This window comes from Grammomys surdaster, unplaced genomic scaffold (assembly GCF_004785775.1).
Source record: "Grammomys surdaster isolate TR1022 unplaced genomic scaffold, NIH_TR_1.0 100, whole genome shotgun sequence".
Lineage (NCBI taxonomy): Eukaryota > Metazoa > Chordata > Mammalia > Rodentia > Muridae > Grammomys > Grammomys surdaster.
This window is the reverse complement of record NW_021604579.1, coordinates 9,590,711-9,608,989: the sequence shown is the minus strand read 5'-3', so window position 1 is coordinate 9,608,989 and position 18,279 is coordinate 9,590,711. Positions and strand designations below refer to the sequence as shown.

At 37.5% G+C, this 18,279-nt stretch overlaps 1 protein-coding gene across 2 annotated transcripts in view; it reads left to right on the top strand.

Moving 5' to 3' along the window:
* Eps15 (epidermal growth factor receptor pathway substrate 15) overlaps positions 1-17,934 on the top strand; it is a 64,394-nt gene extending 46,460 nt beyond the window's left edge. The window contains exons 8-13 of one of the 2 annotated variants that reach the window (XM_028786518.1): positions 1,317-1,453; positions 3,752-3,821; positions 8,538-8,614; positions 10,135-10,297; positions 12,980-13,161; positions 15,559-17,934. In XM_028786518.1, coding sequence (XP_028642351.1) covers positions 1,317-1,453; positions 3,752-3,821; positions 8,538-8,614; positions 10,135-10,297; positions 12,980-13,161; positions 15,559-15,705 — 776 coding nt within the window. In that variant the 3' untranslated portion in view covers positions 15,706-17,934. The remainder of the gene's footprint in view (positions 1-1,316; positions 1,454-3,751; positions 3,822-8,537; positions 8,615-10,134; positions 10,298-12,979; positions 13,162-15,558) is intronic. The other variant, XM_028786510.1, reaches the window with a different exon arrangement.
* The last annotated feature ends 345 nt before the right edge of the window (positions 17,935-18,279 follow it).

Below are 18,279 nucleotides of genomic sequence, written 5' to 3'. Positions count from 1 at the left end.
TGTGTGTGTGTGTGTGTGTGTGTGTGTGTGTGTGTGTGTGTGTGTGTTTAGGGAGTGGTTAGAGCCTTGTGAATTTGCTTAAGAAATTGTGTCTGTCTGAGTGTGTCTGTGTATCTGTGTTGGGGTTAAACAGGACTTTGTGCATGCTAGGCAAGTACTCTAGTATACTTTCAACTCAAGCCTCACTTTTTAAAAAAAGCTATAATCAAAATGTTGCTTAAAAATAACATTGGTGGTAGGGGGAGAAAGATGGCTCAGTAGTTAAGACTGTGTACTGTTCTTTGCAGTGGATAAGAGTTTGATTACCAACCCCCATAGGGTGACTCACAGCTGTCTGTAACTCTAGCTGAGGGGAACCAATACCTCTGATCTCTGCAAGGATTACACTTGTACATATATGCATAATTTAAAATTTTAATCTAAAAACACAAGATCTAATTTTTCCATATTGGGTAAAGTTAAATTAATATGAGTTTATATACTACTACAAAATACTAGGCTATAAAATAATTTTACTATCCTACAATTTTAGACTGGTCATATGAGTTGGGGGCATTGAAAAATTATTACATTTGAGATAATCATTTTTCTGAGATTTTTCACTAGAATAAAGGAAGTCTTGTTTCCTACTTAATTTTGTTTCCCAAATGTGTTTCAAATGTGTTGAGCTCAGAGAAGGAAATCTATTTTAAAGTTTTTGTTGTTTCTTTTATAAGCATAGTACTAGAAAACTTAGGACTAGATCCCTTAAAATTAAATGCTAACTAAAAAGTTTAGTAAGTGAAAAGCTCTATTTTTCTTGAAAGCAGAATAGAATCTGAAATAAAAAGGGAACTTGTAGTTGTGTAGGAGTTCAGAGTGATTTTGCTTTTTGAAAATCAAGTCTATTCAAAGAGGACAATTGTATTGAGTTTAAAGGGAAAACACCAGGGCAGGCAAGCTGTAAATCTCACCAGGTGCTCAGAGGAGAGGATGGAGAAGAGAAGGGAGAAGCAGGGTTGTAAGTGAGCTGGCATGGAGGTCAGCCACATGAGGACAAGCAGCCACACTGAGGATGGGTGAGTGGGAGCTTTGGAAGGAGTAAGAGAACACAGAGTACCACAAATGCATACTTAAGGACTCTGGCTGGTATCAAGAAAAAGAAATGGTTGTTCCTTTTTGAGTCTGAGTGGTGGACAGACCCAGCCCAGCCTCACAGTGGCTCCTAAGGAATTCCTCTAAGTGGCTTAAGTAAGCCAGTGATAATGCCTGTAGGCTATAGAGAATGTAACAGTAGGTTTTCAGCTTATTATGTTTGTTTTGTTTCTTCTTTTTAGATCCATTTGGTGGCGATCCTTTCAAAGGTTCAGATCCATTTGCATCTGATTGCTTCTTTAAGCAGGCTTCTACTGATCCTTTTACCACTTCAAGTACTGACCCTTTCAGTGCATCTAGCAACAGCAGTAATACATCGGTGAGTGGCCGGATTAAAGACTGTTCAGCCTCATGAACAAGTATCTAAGGAAATATATTGAATATGTAGCGATGGAAGCTTCCTTTTGGTTATTTTAATGGTCCATCTGAAGTTTGTTTGGATCCCACCCATCCAGGCTTTTGTCTAATGTAGTATTTCATACTTTGATCATCTACTGGAGAGGAGTAGATGACTTAGCATCTAAAAATGAAGTTGTTTTTATCCCATTGGTGATACTAAATATGTGACTGGAAGTCCAAAAGCCAGTCTTAAGTAAAACTTTTTATCAGTATCTGTTGTACTATTGAAGAAATGGAAGTTACTCAAAGGGAGACATTAATATTTTAGAAAAATGAAATCATTCATGCTGTTTATAGTTATACCTAGAATGTTAATCTTGAAAAGTATAAATTTTCACTGAATGTCAGGCTCTTTTGAGTATGTGTCTACAGCCTCTACTAATAGCTACAGAGCCAAAGGCCTCTGTGATGTATAGCCATTCTTATCTTCATTTTCAGGTTTGTAAGGCAGATGTTGATACCCCTGCTTTAAAAATAAAGACATTTTAGATTCAAAACACTTACCCTATTGAATGCAGTGGTAAAAAGGTATAATCCCAGCACTGGAGAAATGAAGACAAGAGGATTCAAAGCCAATCTTGACTGCATAGTAAATTTGAGAATATCTTAGGCTACATGACATCCTGGCTGGAGAGATGACTCAGCAGTTAAATATGTATTTCTCTTCCAGAACGACCAAAGTTCAGTTTCCAACACCCATGTCAGGGAACACCTATACTCACAACTGCCTGTAACTCCAACTCCAGAGAATATATTGCCTCTAACTTCTGAGGTACTGACACACGTGAGACATGCATGTATGTACACATGATTAAAAATAAATCTTTTTTTAAAAAAATCACATTACTTTAATATGCCCAAGATAGTTGCATCTGAAAGTTTTTTAAAAATATTTATATAGGGCTTTGGAGATGACTCAACAGGTAACAGACTTGGGTTCACTTCCCAGCACCCAGTGGCAGATCACAACTGTCTGTAACTCCAGTTTCTGGGGATCTGACACCTTCTCCTGCCCTACACAGGCACCAGGCATTCGGGTGTGGCATGTGAGACAGACAGACACACATATACACATACAGACACACACACACACACACACACAGCACACAGAGTAGATATATGTATCTACTACATGCAGCCCAAACACTCACACACATAAAATAAAAATAAATTTATATTCTGGATATTTTAAAATACCCAATAGAATAATACAATGAAATATTTTGTTTGTTTTTATTTGGAGATTGACAGCAATATTTCTGTAAGTAAACTAGACCAAGAGAGGCACAATTAACCGATGGATATTTCACATAACTTTTGTCATTTATTAATCTTAAGTGAAGATTTTACTTTTGTGTTTTGTTTTGTTTTTGGTTTTTTAGTAGTCTTAAATTATTTCCTTACTGTATCCATTAATAAGAGTTACTTGCCCAGGAGTTGGTATTTTCCACTGATGTAAATTTTGAGGAACACCTCTATAACTGAATATTTGTGGTCTCCACAAGACTACCACACCTAGTTTATAATGTAGACCATATGCCAGATTCCTCTAAAATATATGGCAGTCTGAATTCTCTTACTTCATGTCAGCTCTATTCTCCACTGCTCTCAAGCCAAGTCTGCTCTTCCTAATTTAACAATAGCACATTTCTCCTGTTCTTCTCCCTACCTGAGAGGCTTCATCCTTTGTGCTTACTTTTTGTCTGTACTTTCAGAACAAGTACCACCTTGCTTTCATCTTATAGTTTCTCTGTTAAAATAAAAGGTTGCTGATATAAGAGTCATCACAGCTATCTGGTCTTTTCTGTGTCCCTGGATGGTGCTAAGCTCAGTGTCAGAGTGCTTGGTTAGGACATGTAAGCTCTAGGTTCAATTCCAGTACTACCAAAAAGTGACTGCAGAAGAGGAGTTAGAATTGTGGTTGGAGAAAGATGCATGAAGCCTACTGAATGTTGGGACCTTCCTGTGAGGTGATTGAGTGTTCACATAAACTTAACTTGTTAAATTATGCATATGCCATCTACTTTTTAGATAAATATTTTGTAATCAGAGAGTAATGTTTCCATTCATTGAGACTGTATCGGGAAAGGAAAAACTCTGTTACAAATGTTTGTTTTCTAATTCAGAGCTTTGTAAAGCTTTTTTTTTTTTTTAAGGTTTGATAGTAAAGTTCCACCTATGAAATGTTGTCTCTCATAGATTGTACTGTTCTCTTTAGGTAGAAACTTGGAAGCATAATGACCCATTTGCTCCTGGTGGAACAGTTGTTGTTGCAGCTAGTGATTCAGGTAAAGACAATTACCAGTTTTATTAGTGTTACTCATCGCCTTTTCATCAAGATTTTCTTCTCTAAACATTTCTGCCCTTATTAATTATGACTTTTAAATTGACGTATAGTTATTCCCTCGTAACACAAACTAATAATAGCAACAAGTATTTGTGCGTCACCTTTGACTTCCTTACTCGTTATCTCATGTATCACTCTCCTTAAAGGTTTCTCTATGTACTGTGTTCAGTGTCAGTAAAACCAATACGAAGCTTTTGCTGTGTACAGTGTAGTTTTTGGCTAGAAAGGTGGTTCAGTGGGTAAGAGCCCTGCTGCTGTGCAAGCATTAGGGCCTGAGTTTGAATCCCCAGTACTCACATAAAAAGCTAGATATGGCTGCACTTCCCTATGACCTCAGCACTGGGGAGCAGAGACAGGCAGGCCTAAGCGCTCACTTGCTCACTGGCCAGCTATCCTGTTCAAAATGGGCGAGTTTCTGGATCAGCAAGAAACCTTGTCTTAAGGCAACAAGGAGGGGAACAATAAAGGAGAACATGTAGTGTTCTGTTCTGACCTTGCAGTGAGCATCCATGTGTCCACACCACATACAACATAAACCATGCACATGCACACACAGAGACATACAAGTACAAGAAAGAACAAAATCATTTGAAATTATCTGGGTATGATGATAACACTTTAATCCTGGTTCTTAGGAGGATGAAGTAGGATTGCTGTAAGTTCTTGGCCAGCCTGGGCTATATAATAAGAAATACATAGTGAATTCCACACCAGCCTGGACTACAAAAGAAGAAACCTGTTCATGAATGAATGAATGAGCTGGCTGGAGAGCTGGCTCTTTTAGAGAACCCACAGTGTCCTCTCTGGCCTCCTAGAGAACAGGCACACAGATGATGCACATACATACATGCAAGCAAAACGCTCATATATAAAATAAATCTTAAAAAGAGGCCTGTATCAATATTATCCAGTACATTTTACTTTCTTGTGAGTATCTGTTTCTCTTAACTCTGTGTCCAACCCTACAAAGTGTTGTTTGGCATTTATTTTAAAGATCTTAGCCTAAGTTTAAAAGTGAGTGGCTTTAGGAGAGTAATGAAAATTGTTTTTACTATAAAGAGGTTCTGTTGCAATACAGAGAAAATCTGAATACCAGGAAATGAAGTACCAGAATATTAAATAACTTGATCAGTGTTACACAGTTATGTGAAGGTGAACCAGTTCTCCATCTAGATTCAGTCCTAGAGCCAGTGGAATCTTAACCATTTTTAGCTCAACAGTTGTTTGATTGCCACTCTTCATTACAAGTGGGCCCGATGGGTAGACTGGCTACTGCGTGCGCACGGGAGTGAGTGGAAAGTGAAGTCACACCTGCGCGCTGTAGTGGAGTGTGGCTGGTAGGATGTGCTACTTTCCGAAGTGGATGGACAAGAGGGGGTTATGGTAAAGAGAGGTTAGTATGGATGAATCTGGAGATTAGAAATGAACTACCAGCATGAGTAGCAAGAGTAATAAAGCAGATTGAAGCAAACAAGTTACTTTAATGCCAGTATTGATCACATTTAGAATTGTGGGCTTTCAAAATCAGTTTTTAAAATGAGTAAATTTACATTTATTATATATAATATATTATGCATATTATATATATATATATATATATATATATATATATATATATATATATATAAAATTTAGTTAAACCATTGCACTCTTACCACTAAATTATAGTTGTTGTGATAGTAATAAAAGTACAATGAAGTGCTTGAGTTCTTCTCAGCCCTTGCTTGCTCCTGGTGGATAGACACTTCAAACTCTGAAAGAAAACTAATAAGGAGAAGCCAACTCAGGATACTTTTCAGCATTATTTTTCTACTTTAGATGAGATTAGTTGTGATGCGAAGGTGTGTGTGTGTGTAATAGTTTACTAACCCTAGACTTAGGAAATAGTCTGTCCAGATGCTGATTAAAGCACAAATGTGTCTTTGCAGATGCATCTTACTCGGGGGTATCTCTTGAAGACTGTGTGAAGTTGAGCTTAGATCTTACATTTAGTGGGTATAGGGATGAGGGAGATTTCTTCCCCTTAGGATTCTTTGGTAAGCAGCTACTCTTTGGGGGAACATTTTCTTTAATTTTTTTTAATTATTTATCTATGTCTAGGTATGTGCATGTGAGTGTACATACCCACGGAGGCCAGAGGACAGCATTGGATCCCCTGGAGCTGGAGTTACAGGCAGTTATGAGCCACCCACTGTAGGTGCTGGGAACTCTACAAGAGCAATCTGTACTCTTACCCACTGAGCAGTCTCTCCAGCAGCCTTTTGAGGAATTTTATTTGTTACTTTCTTCCTCATTGGTCAGCTGGCTATGCTAAGAACTATTACATCTATTCGGAGGATCCTTAATAAACATATGGCTTCTGTTCCCTATTTTCACAATACTTTCAACAAATACCAGCACCTCCTACTCACCAGACCTTGTGCTCATCCTTGACGAGAAAGTAAGGAATAAAACGAAGTTTCTGGCATCATAGAGCTTTTATTGACAGGTGGAAGCAAATATGACTTGGGTGCTGATAAGAACTATAGTAAGTTAAGCCGAGCAGGGGATAGATTTATTGTTTCTATGTTTACAGAAAATCATAATAATGTAACAGGAAAAAAAAAGATGAAGTTATATACTAAAGTATTCACAAGTGATTTTGGATAATAAGATTATAGGTGATTTAATGCTGTTATACATTTTCCCCCAATATATTACCTTTATTTTGGGAGAAGAGAGGGTGCTGGTGAATTCATATTTACGTTGAAAGCCTGATCTGCTGCTCATGGCTTCTGTGTGCTGCCTGCCAGTTTTCCTCAAGCATGTGTCTCACATGGGCTGACAGAATCCTTTCAGATTCTGGGCAGGCCTGTGCTTCATTCATACCAACCAACATTTGAGACAATTTTTGTCAAAGTCTTAATTCTCTGATTTGGAAAAAAAAAAATCTCTTGTCTAGGGTACATTTCCTCAGTATCTTGTAGAAAAACTCTAGCAATTACATATTCATCATGTAGAAATACCTTTTTTTTTTCAGTTAATATTTTTCAAATTATACTTTCCAGTATTTCAATTCTGGCCTAACTCAGCTGTGTTGCTACAAGTGTTGTAACTCCTTATAAAATCTGTGAAGGAAGAGACAAAGGACATGGTGTAGCATAATCAGTTCCTCCAGGAAAAGGAGCCTAGGGCATTTTCTTATGCTACCCTTGTGCACTATCAAGAGTGTGAATCGGGAATAACAGAAGGGGAAAGGGAAGGGAATATCTGACACTACCCCTGGTGAAAGCATCCCCCAGTTATGCAGCTCTCCAGATGCTATATTAATGTGAAACATCTTCTGTGGTTAAATTTGCAGTTTCCTATGATTGGAGTTTCAGTATCCTTTTCATAATCAGACTTGTGACCAGCCTGGAAAGGGCTGCCTTCCACTGTACCCACTCTGCTTCACTCTCACTGCCCTGCTTCCTTGGTAGCAAAGCATACAAAAATAAGGTGCCATGAGGCTGGACAGATGGCTCAGCTATCAGGAACACTGGCTGCTCGTCAGGGGACCCAGGTTCAGTTTCCAGAACCCACGTGGCCGCTCACAACCAGTTCTAGGGAATTTGATACCCTCTTTTGCTTTTACAGACACCAGGTACACACATAGTACGAATACATATATGTGCACAATGTACACACACATATATGAAAAAATAATAAGCATCTTAAAAAGATGCTATGGTCCCTTGTCTTTTCAGCATATGCCATTCTGTAGCTCACTCCATTTATGGGGCTTCCCTTTTTTAATAAACTGTCTGGTTTGTTTTGTTTTTAATTTTGGTTTTTGTTGTTGGTTTGGGTTGGGGTTTTTAGGGGAGGGAGCAGGGTCTTTGTGTAGCTCTGGCTATCCTGGAACTATGTAGATTAGGCTGGCCTCGAATTCACAGAGATCTGCCTGCCTCTGCCTGCCTACTGCTGTGATTAAAGGTATGTGCCACCACACTTGGCCAACTCTTTTTTTAATTTTAAGTATGTCCCAGGTGCAAATTTGTCCTGGAAACTTTAGCAGGTGTGCCTTTCCTCCCTCAATATACATAAATTTAGATCTGTGTCTGTGACTGTTAGCTTTACAGGGGGAATATATATGACAAATTCAAACTACTTGTGCTACAAAGTACTTAATTACAGATAACTATGGAACAAAGTAGAACATAGTTATTGCTATAGAGAATGAAGAACTCTGTTGTTGAAATTAGTGACGCCTGGGTTAGTCTAAGGTTTGTGAAAAGAGATTTGAATGACGTGTGAAATGTATGATTGATGACTTCTTGATATCATTATTAGAGATAATTTGGCCAAGGACATTTTCAAATGACAGTAGTCCTGGCACTTGAGAGGCTGGCAGACATCAAAGTCATATGCTGTACTTCCCCTGAAACAAACAACAAGAAGAAAATGTAGTTTGTAGAGCTGTTTTGTTTCACATGTGTTCGAGAACTTTATACCTTACCTTCCAGTAGCACCTGGTTGTGATCTTGAGCTGCTTACCAACTGATTCATCCTAAGGAATACACCATATGGGATTTTCAGTGTCCAGCCAATCTGTATAGACATCAGTCAAATTTAGGAATGATTTTTATGAATGTTACCACATAAAAACATGAAATATTGTGTCTTTCTTTACTCCTAGTCGCAGACCCTTTTGCTTCTGTTTTCGGAAATGAATCATTTGGAGATGGATTTGCTGACTTCAGCACATTATCAAAGGTAATCTGCAGTGATTAATAGGAAGGAACAATACATCATATTCCATCAAATGAGCAGACCTCCGTACCGTTAGAATTCCCTCACAAACTGATTTGATTGTAATCAGTCCATAGCAGGTGTTGCTTTCACGTGGAAGTTATCATCAGCTGTAAAGTAATCACATCTCTATAATAAGCAGACAGTGGTACAGGTGGCTACATTTTCTTCTAAAAGGTCTGTTCAGTGTGATAATTAGAGTTGTCTGTCTGTGTAAATGTTTCTTTCCCAGTTGAATTACATTTCACCCTGTGTACTCTCTGGGTCAGTAGCTGTAACATTGATTCCAATCTATGTATACTGACTATTTGATTTTATCCATTGACATTGTTAGGGTCTGCACTAACATAAAAGTGTGTAAACTCTGGCACTGAGTGTCCACTACCTATTTTCCAGTATAGCTGTAGTGTTGATTTAGGCTAAGAGAAAAAGATTTGAGAGAATTTGAAGATAAGCCAAATTATCTGCCTCTAAGGAACATTTGACAGTGTCCAGAGACATTTGTGGTTCTCAAAACTAGGTGGAGGATGCTGTTCATACTTTGTGCGTACATCTTCTAGCACACTGCAGAGCCACCGCCCTCAGCCCTGAATGTAGTTATTTCATCCCAAAAAGTTAGTAGTTCTACTGTTGAAAAATACTGACCTAGCTTGGTGGTGGTGGCCCACACTTGAAATCCCAGCACTTAGGAGGCAGGGACATGTGGATCTTTGTGAGTTTGAGGCCAGCCTGATCTACAACGTGAGTTCCAGAATAGCCATGGACATACGAAGAAACGCTGTCTTGAAAAATGAGAGAGAGAAAGAGAGAGGGAGAGAGGGGCCTAAATAAATCATACTCCAGTTTGTTATAGAAAAGTCAATCTTTCATTGCTCATGTTAAGAATTAATATTCCACTGGGATCAATTTGCTTTTTTTTTTTTTTTTTGGTTTTTCGAGACAGGGTTTCTCTGTATAGCCCTGGCTGTCCTGGAACTCACTCTGTAGACCAGGCTGGCCTCGAACTCAGAAATCCGCCTGCCTCTGCCTCCCAAGTGCTGGGATTAAAGGCGTGCGCCACCACCGCCCGGCTCAATTTGCTTTTTTAAACAACAACTTTTGGGTTGTCTTCATAGTTTTTCAAGATTGTCTTTCCTATATTTAAAGCCACTGACAAGCATAGAGTCAGACCTTCCTTTTTGTTCCGTTATCAGGCAGTCCATTTGGATCTCAGGAAGCTTTGTATTGTGTAATGCTTACTTAGTAAGCTTTCTGTCTGGAGTGTGCTTGTTTTAATATGTCTATTGCTCTTGATAAGTAATGATGCGAGAATACCTACTCATTACAGACCAACTTTTAATCCTATTTATTGTTCTTGAATGTAAAGGGTAAAATGTCACTTCTCTAAGGATTGAAATAAAACTGCATTATACTTAAATCATTCTTCTGAGTACTTTATGACCATGTGTATATCATACTATATAAACATTTCTTTTTAAACAAAGGTCAACAATGAAGATCCTTTTAATCCTACCATATCAAGTTCTGCCAGCAGTGTGGTCATTCCAAAACCTGTGTTAGAGGAAACGCCCAGCAAGAGTGAAGATGTGCCTCCAGCACTGCCACCCAAGATTGGCACGCCAACAAGACCCTGCCCGCCACCCCCTGGTATGCAAGTTGGAGACTTTCCTAGATAACTGTGCTTTTTCTCTCTCTAAAAAGTGTTGTGTGGGCCTTACTTCCATCATGATGTGTCATATAAAAGGCTGTAAGCAAGAGCCAGGCACTTAGCAATAGCTTGCTGCTGTCCTCTTGGCTGGGCATATGCCCCTTCCCATCCCCATTTCAGAAGAAGAATGGGTGAAATCTCTTTGTTTTTGTTTTGTCTTATTTTTTGGAAACCAATGATTATCACTTGAATAGAAGTTTTCTGTACTCTGGTTTTTAAATTACTATTCTTGAGAGAAAACTAACTTGAAGTCTCCCTAAATCTTTAATTTTTTGTTTATTTTTATTTAGAAAAAAAAGGCAAGTGGGGAAAACTGCTTGCTCTTTAACATTTCTTTATAATAGATATTTTGTTTTGTTTGAGAGAGAATGTAAACAAAGTAGACTTTGTTGGCCTGGAACTTGCTATGTAGGACCAGGCTGACCTTGAACTCAAGACTCTTGAAAGACTACTCTTGAGTGCTGGGTTTAAAGGTGTATACCAACATACCAGATTTAAAAATCTGATTTTAAAATTCTTTGTAGTCTAGGAACAAATTGTTGTGTTTTTAATTTTGTTTTATTTAGTCTGTGTTATATTTAGCCCTACACCAAGGAAAGGTTTGTTTTTAATGCAGAATAAAGTAACTATGAAGGCAGTTTCCCTGAGTATGGTTAATGCTGTCAAGCTGCTCTATGAAGAGACACAGTTTTGTTGGACACATTGGGTAACATGTCAGCCCCCAAAGTTCACTGATCACTGTTTTATTACTGTTAATCATTCTTGCCTTTTCATAATAGTCTTCTCATAGTATTTGATTATTGATTGTACATATAGTTGCTAGTGTATAAATATCTGCTCAAAACTTAAATAAATGAGTTAAGTGATTTTTTTTTATCCTTTAAGGAAACTCTAGTATATCATAGGTTAGAAGTTGGTCAGAGTCTATATAACTTTTAAAACTAATATTTTGTTTATTTACATTTTTACACCCATGTGAGTATACTTTTATAATCCAAATGCCCTAATTTAGTGTCTTGCAGCTGAAAACAAGGCTAATGAGATGGCTTAATAGGGGACACGTGCTTCCTGCACTAAGCACACATACACTGTAGCACATATGTTCACACCACACACGCACACATCATATACAACATACACAATAATAATGAAGCTGCAGAAATTCAAGTGTACATCATTGTAGAAGGAGCAAAGGGGAAGAATGGTTTGTTGAAAGGATCACTGGTTAGGGATCTTAAATTCATATTCTGGTCAGCCCCAGTCTCAGTTTGTGAACCACAGTCTCTCAGATCCTCAGCAAGCACTCTCACCACTGAGTGACATTTCCAGCCCTTTTGGTTTTTGGATAGTACCCCATGTAGCGTAGCCTTGCCTCAAACTGAATTCCTTATCCTCCTACTTCCTACTCACATCTCCCAAATGTTAGTATTAACCCCAGGCTTGGTTTTGTTTTCCTTTGGGGTTTTGTTTGTTTGGATTTTTAGTAGTGCTAGAGATCAAACCGGGGGCTTCATAAGCTACAACTGGAGCCCCTACTCTGTGATCTTAAATGTGTAATTCCCCATGTCTAAGCCTCAGTGCCTTAGTTGCTATATGGTAGCTGTAACTCAGGTTTTGCATGCTTTCACAGGACTTTCTGAAGTCATGTGTAGATACGAGATACAAACATCTTTTGTAAACATTAATGAAAAGAATCCATTATATGACTATCAGTATAACTGTACTATAGGAAAAGCATATTTGAAGAAACTTAAAACTTTTTTCTTCAAGAAGTATTACACTTTAAGTAAAACTTTAAAATTTAAGAACTTAGCTGGGCATGGTGGCACACACCGTTAGTTCCAGCACTCAGGAGGCAGAGGCTAGTGGATTTCTGAGTCTGAGGCCAGTGTGGTCTACAGAATGAGTTCAGTTCACCCAGGGCTACACAGAGAAACCCTGTCTTAAAAAGCAAATAAATGAATGAATAAATAAGATGAATAAATACATAAAATAATTTGATTTAAAATGGTATAGAAACAATGGATGATGAATTAGCAGAACAGCATACTGTTATTTGGTCAAAGATTAGTTTTCAGCAGCTATGCATATAGGCTATGAACTTCTAAGTGTTGATCATTCTCAGCTTGAAGTTTTATAGATGGCAAAAATAATGAGGTTTTGTCAAATTAATCTTGTGTTCTATGCTACCAGGCATTGTGTAAATATACCAGAGAAAAGAGAGTTGCCATATTTCAGTCCCTTATTACTGCCACGAGTGTCAGGCTGAAGCTGCAGCCAGAGGCCATTGCTGTGTGTACTTTTTGTCATGTTTCTCGTTTGTCCTTATCTTCCTTAGGAGCATGCTTCTTTAAATGGAGAGAGACTTAATTTTTGGACAATATTATGATTCTTGACTCATTTCCTCTTTTTGTATTTGGGTTTGTCCATTTAGCTACACCTGAGATGTATTTGAGAGAAGGAAGGGAAAGCTTTGAGGACAGTTGGTGCAGCTGTCTGAGAAAGTGCCTTGGGTTCTTGCTCTGTACACCACCTGAAGTTCTTTAAATGCTCCTGTGAACATGTTCTTGTGTGCTTGTGTTTGCTGTGTCTACTGGTTAATTGTAATGATTTTGATCCAGGGAAAAGACCCATCAACAAGTTGGATTCTTCTGATCCCTTTAAACTGAATGATCCATTTCAGCCTTTCCCAGGCAATGATAGTCCCAAAGAAAAAGATCCTGATATGTTTTGTGATCCATTCACTTCTTCTGCCACTACCAATAAAGAGGCTGACCCAAGCAATTTTGCTAACTTCAGTGCTGTAAGTACTGTGACCGGGCTGTTTGGGGGAAAATCTTTCCGTTTATAGTTTAAAGAGTTGTCAAGGATTTCTTCATAGTCTTCCAAATGCATCATTTCATCAACATACTTAAATTTATCTTTTAACCTTCCCCCAAGCAAAACCTCTGTTTGGTTTGGTTTTGCTGGTTCTTAGATGATTCCATTGCTAAGTTGATTTTAGTCATTGTGGTTCTTGTCAACAAAATGTTTTATATACCCTTTCTCTCAGTCTTGATGCAAATATAAGTAAAATCTTGACTGTTACTATTTGGCAAATGGTTATGTATGATGGTGATTTAAAAGCTTGCTGTCTGCCTACTCTGTATAATGCCAGTAAGAAGCTTGTATATTTGTAGCTGTGGATGTGTGTTTGTGTACAAAGCTTTGGCAGTTTCTAGAGATCCGTTGGCAGTTTCTGTGAGGGGACAATACAGGGGTTCTTTGAATACAAAACAAGTCTTTACTCGCTGCATTCGCATAGTAGTTTTGGTGATTGGTGGTGGTGGTTCTTTTTTATCCATCCGTGAGCCCAGTTACTCATTCATGATGAGCTTGTGCTCTACCATGGTAGCCTTCTTATTTTTATGAAATAAACTTAAGATCTAAGAATTCTTTCAGAAACTTAAAGAAGCAGTATGAAAATAGGCTGGGCAAGTCCTTTGTTCAATTAGAAATGGAGTAGCACATGGTGGAGGCATCATATATATCATCACTTATTAAAAATGAAACTCTCAGAGTAGCTAACAAGGTTTTGGGTTGTTTTTTTTTTCCTCAGGCAAAGTGACATTCATTACCACTGCCCATTCTATAAGAGGAACGTTTTTGTTCGTCACCTTTTATCCTTGACTTTGAAGATGAGCAATTGAGTGGCCAAATGCCCCTGGCCACAGCGAGTACCATTTGGGTTCTCCCATTCATTATTTTATCCCCGTTATTATTCTAGTTACTTAGAAAAGAGGAGGGCAGGAATCTGCGTGCAGCTGAGGCAGTTACAGTACCCACCTTTTGAGTCTTAGGTTCCAGGGGCATCACCTGAGTGTAAAGGAACAAGATAGAGATCCCTGTTAAATGACAACTCAGAATTATCTTCAAGGTCCATGTCAGGTGAAATTTGAGTTGTTTCAAGCAGAGAAGGATGGAGAATTGGCTTTCTTAGGAGATTGTAATTCTCGGTGTAAAATAACTGCCAGTTTGTAACATTCAATTAAATATGGATCTTCAAGTAAAAACCTGGTTGGAATGAGTCTTGAACAGTAGTGGAGACATTTTGCTTATTTTATACTTCAGAACAGTACAGTACAGCATAAAAGTGGTTCACAATAAAGTCCTCCAGTTTCACTGTGAGAGGTTTGGTAAGCACACCAAGAGTCACAGGAACACTGTCAAAGCCTTCCAGTTTGTTTAACTTCTTTGGATGAGTCTTCTCTTAACAAGACTCAAATCAAGTAGAATTTCGTATCTAGTTTCTACTGAAGCTGAAATTTGGTTATAGTTACAAATATTTTTTCCAATCTAATCATCATCAGTATTAAGGTTTTACTTAAGCTAGATCATTTTAGTTATATAAAACTGGGGTAAAAGTTCCTAAGGACTATCAGAATCTTCAAAATGTTTGTTAAAAAATAATTAGGTTCACATACTGTATCTAATGTTTTTATATGTAGCAAAATTTGCCTATTTTTGCTTTATACTTTTGGAGTTTCCTGAAAGGCCAGGCAAGGCAGCTTTCTGTCACCAGTGGCAATAGTTTTAATGATATATCAGTCAAGCATGCTCCTATATGGTTGTAATACCACAACTCAGGACATAGGCAGGACGATCATGAGTTTGAGGCCAATGTGAGCTACCTAGTGATAGTTCATCTTAAAAAAAAAAAAAAAACAAAACAGGAAGGAAGGAAAGAGGAAAAAAATGTATATAGTCACATAACACATATTTTACATTGAATTGGAAGACTAGACCACTGCTGTTTTTAAATATCCTATTCTACCCTAAGTATTTAACCTGTTCTGAGACAAAATACCACTGTGTCCCAAATTGGCTTCTGATTTGCAGTCCTCCTTCCTCAGTCTCCCCTGTGCTAGGACTGCAAGCATGTGCCACCATGCCTGGAATTGCTACTTCTTAAAGTGATCTTTTAACGGTTTACTTTATAGGCTTTATTATATTTTATAGACTTTTCTTGCCATAGATTGCATTAAAATTTTAAAGTAAGCTAGAGTTCAGTAAGTAGTTAAAATACATTTTCAGAAAAAAATGAGGAATTGCCACTCCTCCTTTAGGTAAAACAAGTCTTTAGTGCTCTTTTATAAAAGGTCTTTTGTATCTCTTAGTTTATTTTCTAATTCAATCATTCTTTTGATCTTTTAAATGGCAGTATCCCTCTGAAGAAGATATGATTGAATGGGCAAAGAGGGAAAGTGAGCGGGAAGAAGAACAGAGGCTTGCCAGACTAAATCAGCAGGAGCAAGAAGACTTGGAACTGGCCATAGCACTTAGCAAGTCAGAGATATCAGAAGCGTGAAGAGTTCTCTGTCCTTTGTCAGCTATACAGTACTCTTCTTAAATACTGAAGCTATTTACCATGTGCATCAAACTACCTATGAGCATGGGATACAAAAGGTTTGAGATTCCTAGAAATGTGACAAAAGTCTAGTTTGTTTGTTTGTTTGTTTGTTTTGGGGGGTTGCTATTTCAAATGTGTCTTTTATTTTTTTCTTCCAAAAGCAGTACCCTAATTAAACAGCTTCGCCTAGATCCCTGTTCTGGTGTGCATTTACAGTGAGCTCTTGCCTGCTTGTACTAGTCCCTGTAAAGCTAGAGCACCAATCCTCTGCCTTCTGGAACCTAGCAGATATAGTTTCCACGCTGTGCTGCCCTTGTCCTGTAGTTACTATGACAACGACTGGAGTTCTGAAAGTTCATAAGTATTCACCCTGAGCGAGTGTTTGAAGGAGGGGAAGGGAAAGAGTATCCTGTTTCTTCTGATCGGTACAAAGTAGCCAGTTTAAAGTGCATTAATATGTACTTGTGGAGAAAATATAGTTAAGTTATTATTTAGAGACAAGGTAAAATATTCTGCATAGATCAACTCCACTATTGAAAACTAGATGAATTAAGTTAAAACATTATTGCTCCAGCCTCAAGTAATTCCTAAATAAAAGTATTAAAGTCTTGTATATGAAACATGTTTTTAAAACAATTTTCTCTGGACTTAAAGAATTTTAAGATTAACAGATACCTCACTCCATGTTTCCTAGTTAAAAACAAACCAATTTCTTACAAATAAAATTTGTAAGGAAATGTTCATTTTTAAGTGCTAGTGAGGAAAATTTGTAACTTAAAATACAACCTAAAGTAAGCAAACACTTAGCCTGTACCCATTTTGCCTTTGCGGCTCCATTGACCTTAGTTCATGTCCTGAGTCTAAGAAGGTAGAATTGGAAGGTACTTTGGTATTCATTATGTGTTGTTTCTTTAGTGAAGACCCAGCTATTTGCAGTGATACAAATGGAAGAAATAACATTTGTTATATCCTCTTGCTTTTTGTCCATCTTTGTAGTTTAAATTACTTTATTTACTTGCTTTATTTTTCTCACCTATAAAATTGACAAGCTACCCTACCCCACCCAAAAAAAATTCCTAGTTTTTAAAATGAGAGAAAAATAAACGGAGTTGCCAAATTATCAGAGCCCTGCTTTTGTTAAAAGCCCATCTTCTGCTGGACTGGCCTGACAGACAGCTGGATTTGAAGTGGATTTGAAGTAGACTATAATTTGTAATTTTTTAAAATATGATTTATTACTTTAGTGTTTGTAATACCAAGATAAGCAAAAATGCACCTACAAACTATTTAAAATTCTTTAGGATAACCTAGTTGAGGTGGTATTGAACTGTTGTTAATCAGTAATTTACTGCCTGACCTATAAATAAATTCCACAGTGTCTAATTAGACCATCTTGAAATGGTGCTTTTTTTTTTCCTTTCCACACACTATTGGATAGCTGGGATTTAAAGCAAACTTCAACCTTTTCCTTGCACTGCTAACTTTTTTCTATTTTTGTAAATAAATATTTTAGCATAAAAGTTAAACATATGAAGTAAGGGCTGAATCGTAATCACAAGGCTTTAATTGTGATAACTAATCCGTGGCCTAAGTGTTTGCTGCAAAGGGTGATAAGCAGGTCAAGCTGGGTTGTGGTGGGCGGTGTTTCTGTTTGCCCCTTCCTCTCACTCCTCAGGAGAAAGGTAAGTTGACTTGAATAACCTTCGTTTGCACTGAGAAAAGTGAAAATGTTTGAAATGCTTTAAATTTTTTTAATTAAAAAAAAACACTCTGGAAATATTAAATATCTATAACTTATAAACGGCAACTTTTGATGTGTAGTAAGTGTGCCTGAATCTTCCGTGCACTTAGCTGGGTCCTAGAGACTCTCATCCTTTGTTAAGATGTGTGAGCTCAGTGGCCAATATCATACTAAAGTGTGTATATATGATATAAACATATCTAGATCTCCATGCTTGACTGAATAGAGTGAATGTCTTAAGAGCTATCTGTGATGTCTTACGGTGTTAACCCTGGCTCCAGAGCCTGCGCTCGAAACAGAGACAGAGTTTTAACCATCTTTACTTGCTTGTTCAGCTTCATTTGAGCTCTCTTCTTAGAATTTTTCTCATGTTTCAAACTTATAAATTACAGTTGTAATTATGAGAATAATAAACTTTAATAAATAAAAATGTGTATTATCTATCATTTTGCGTTGAGACTTTGCACTGTTCTTGATTGTGTGCACATGGTAGGAGGGCAAGTTGCCATCAGCATATATTATCCTGTGTAAAGCTTTCTGACAATACTATATAGACTAAATAAATGTTGAATGTTTATTCCATAAACAAACCTTTTGTTATTTTGTCCTGTTTTTTGAAAGGAAGTTGGCAAATGTATCTTCCTAAAGGTAGAGCCTTAGACACTATGTATCTGCTGAGGGAGGACCCTTGCCTTGGATTCTTAGGATGCTCCTGACCTTGAATCCCTTTACCATTTTTTAGAAAATAACTTTGAGAAAATAACTTTGAGAAAATCTTTTAAGTCAGACAT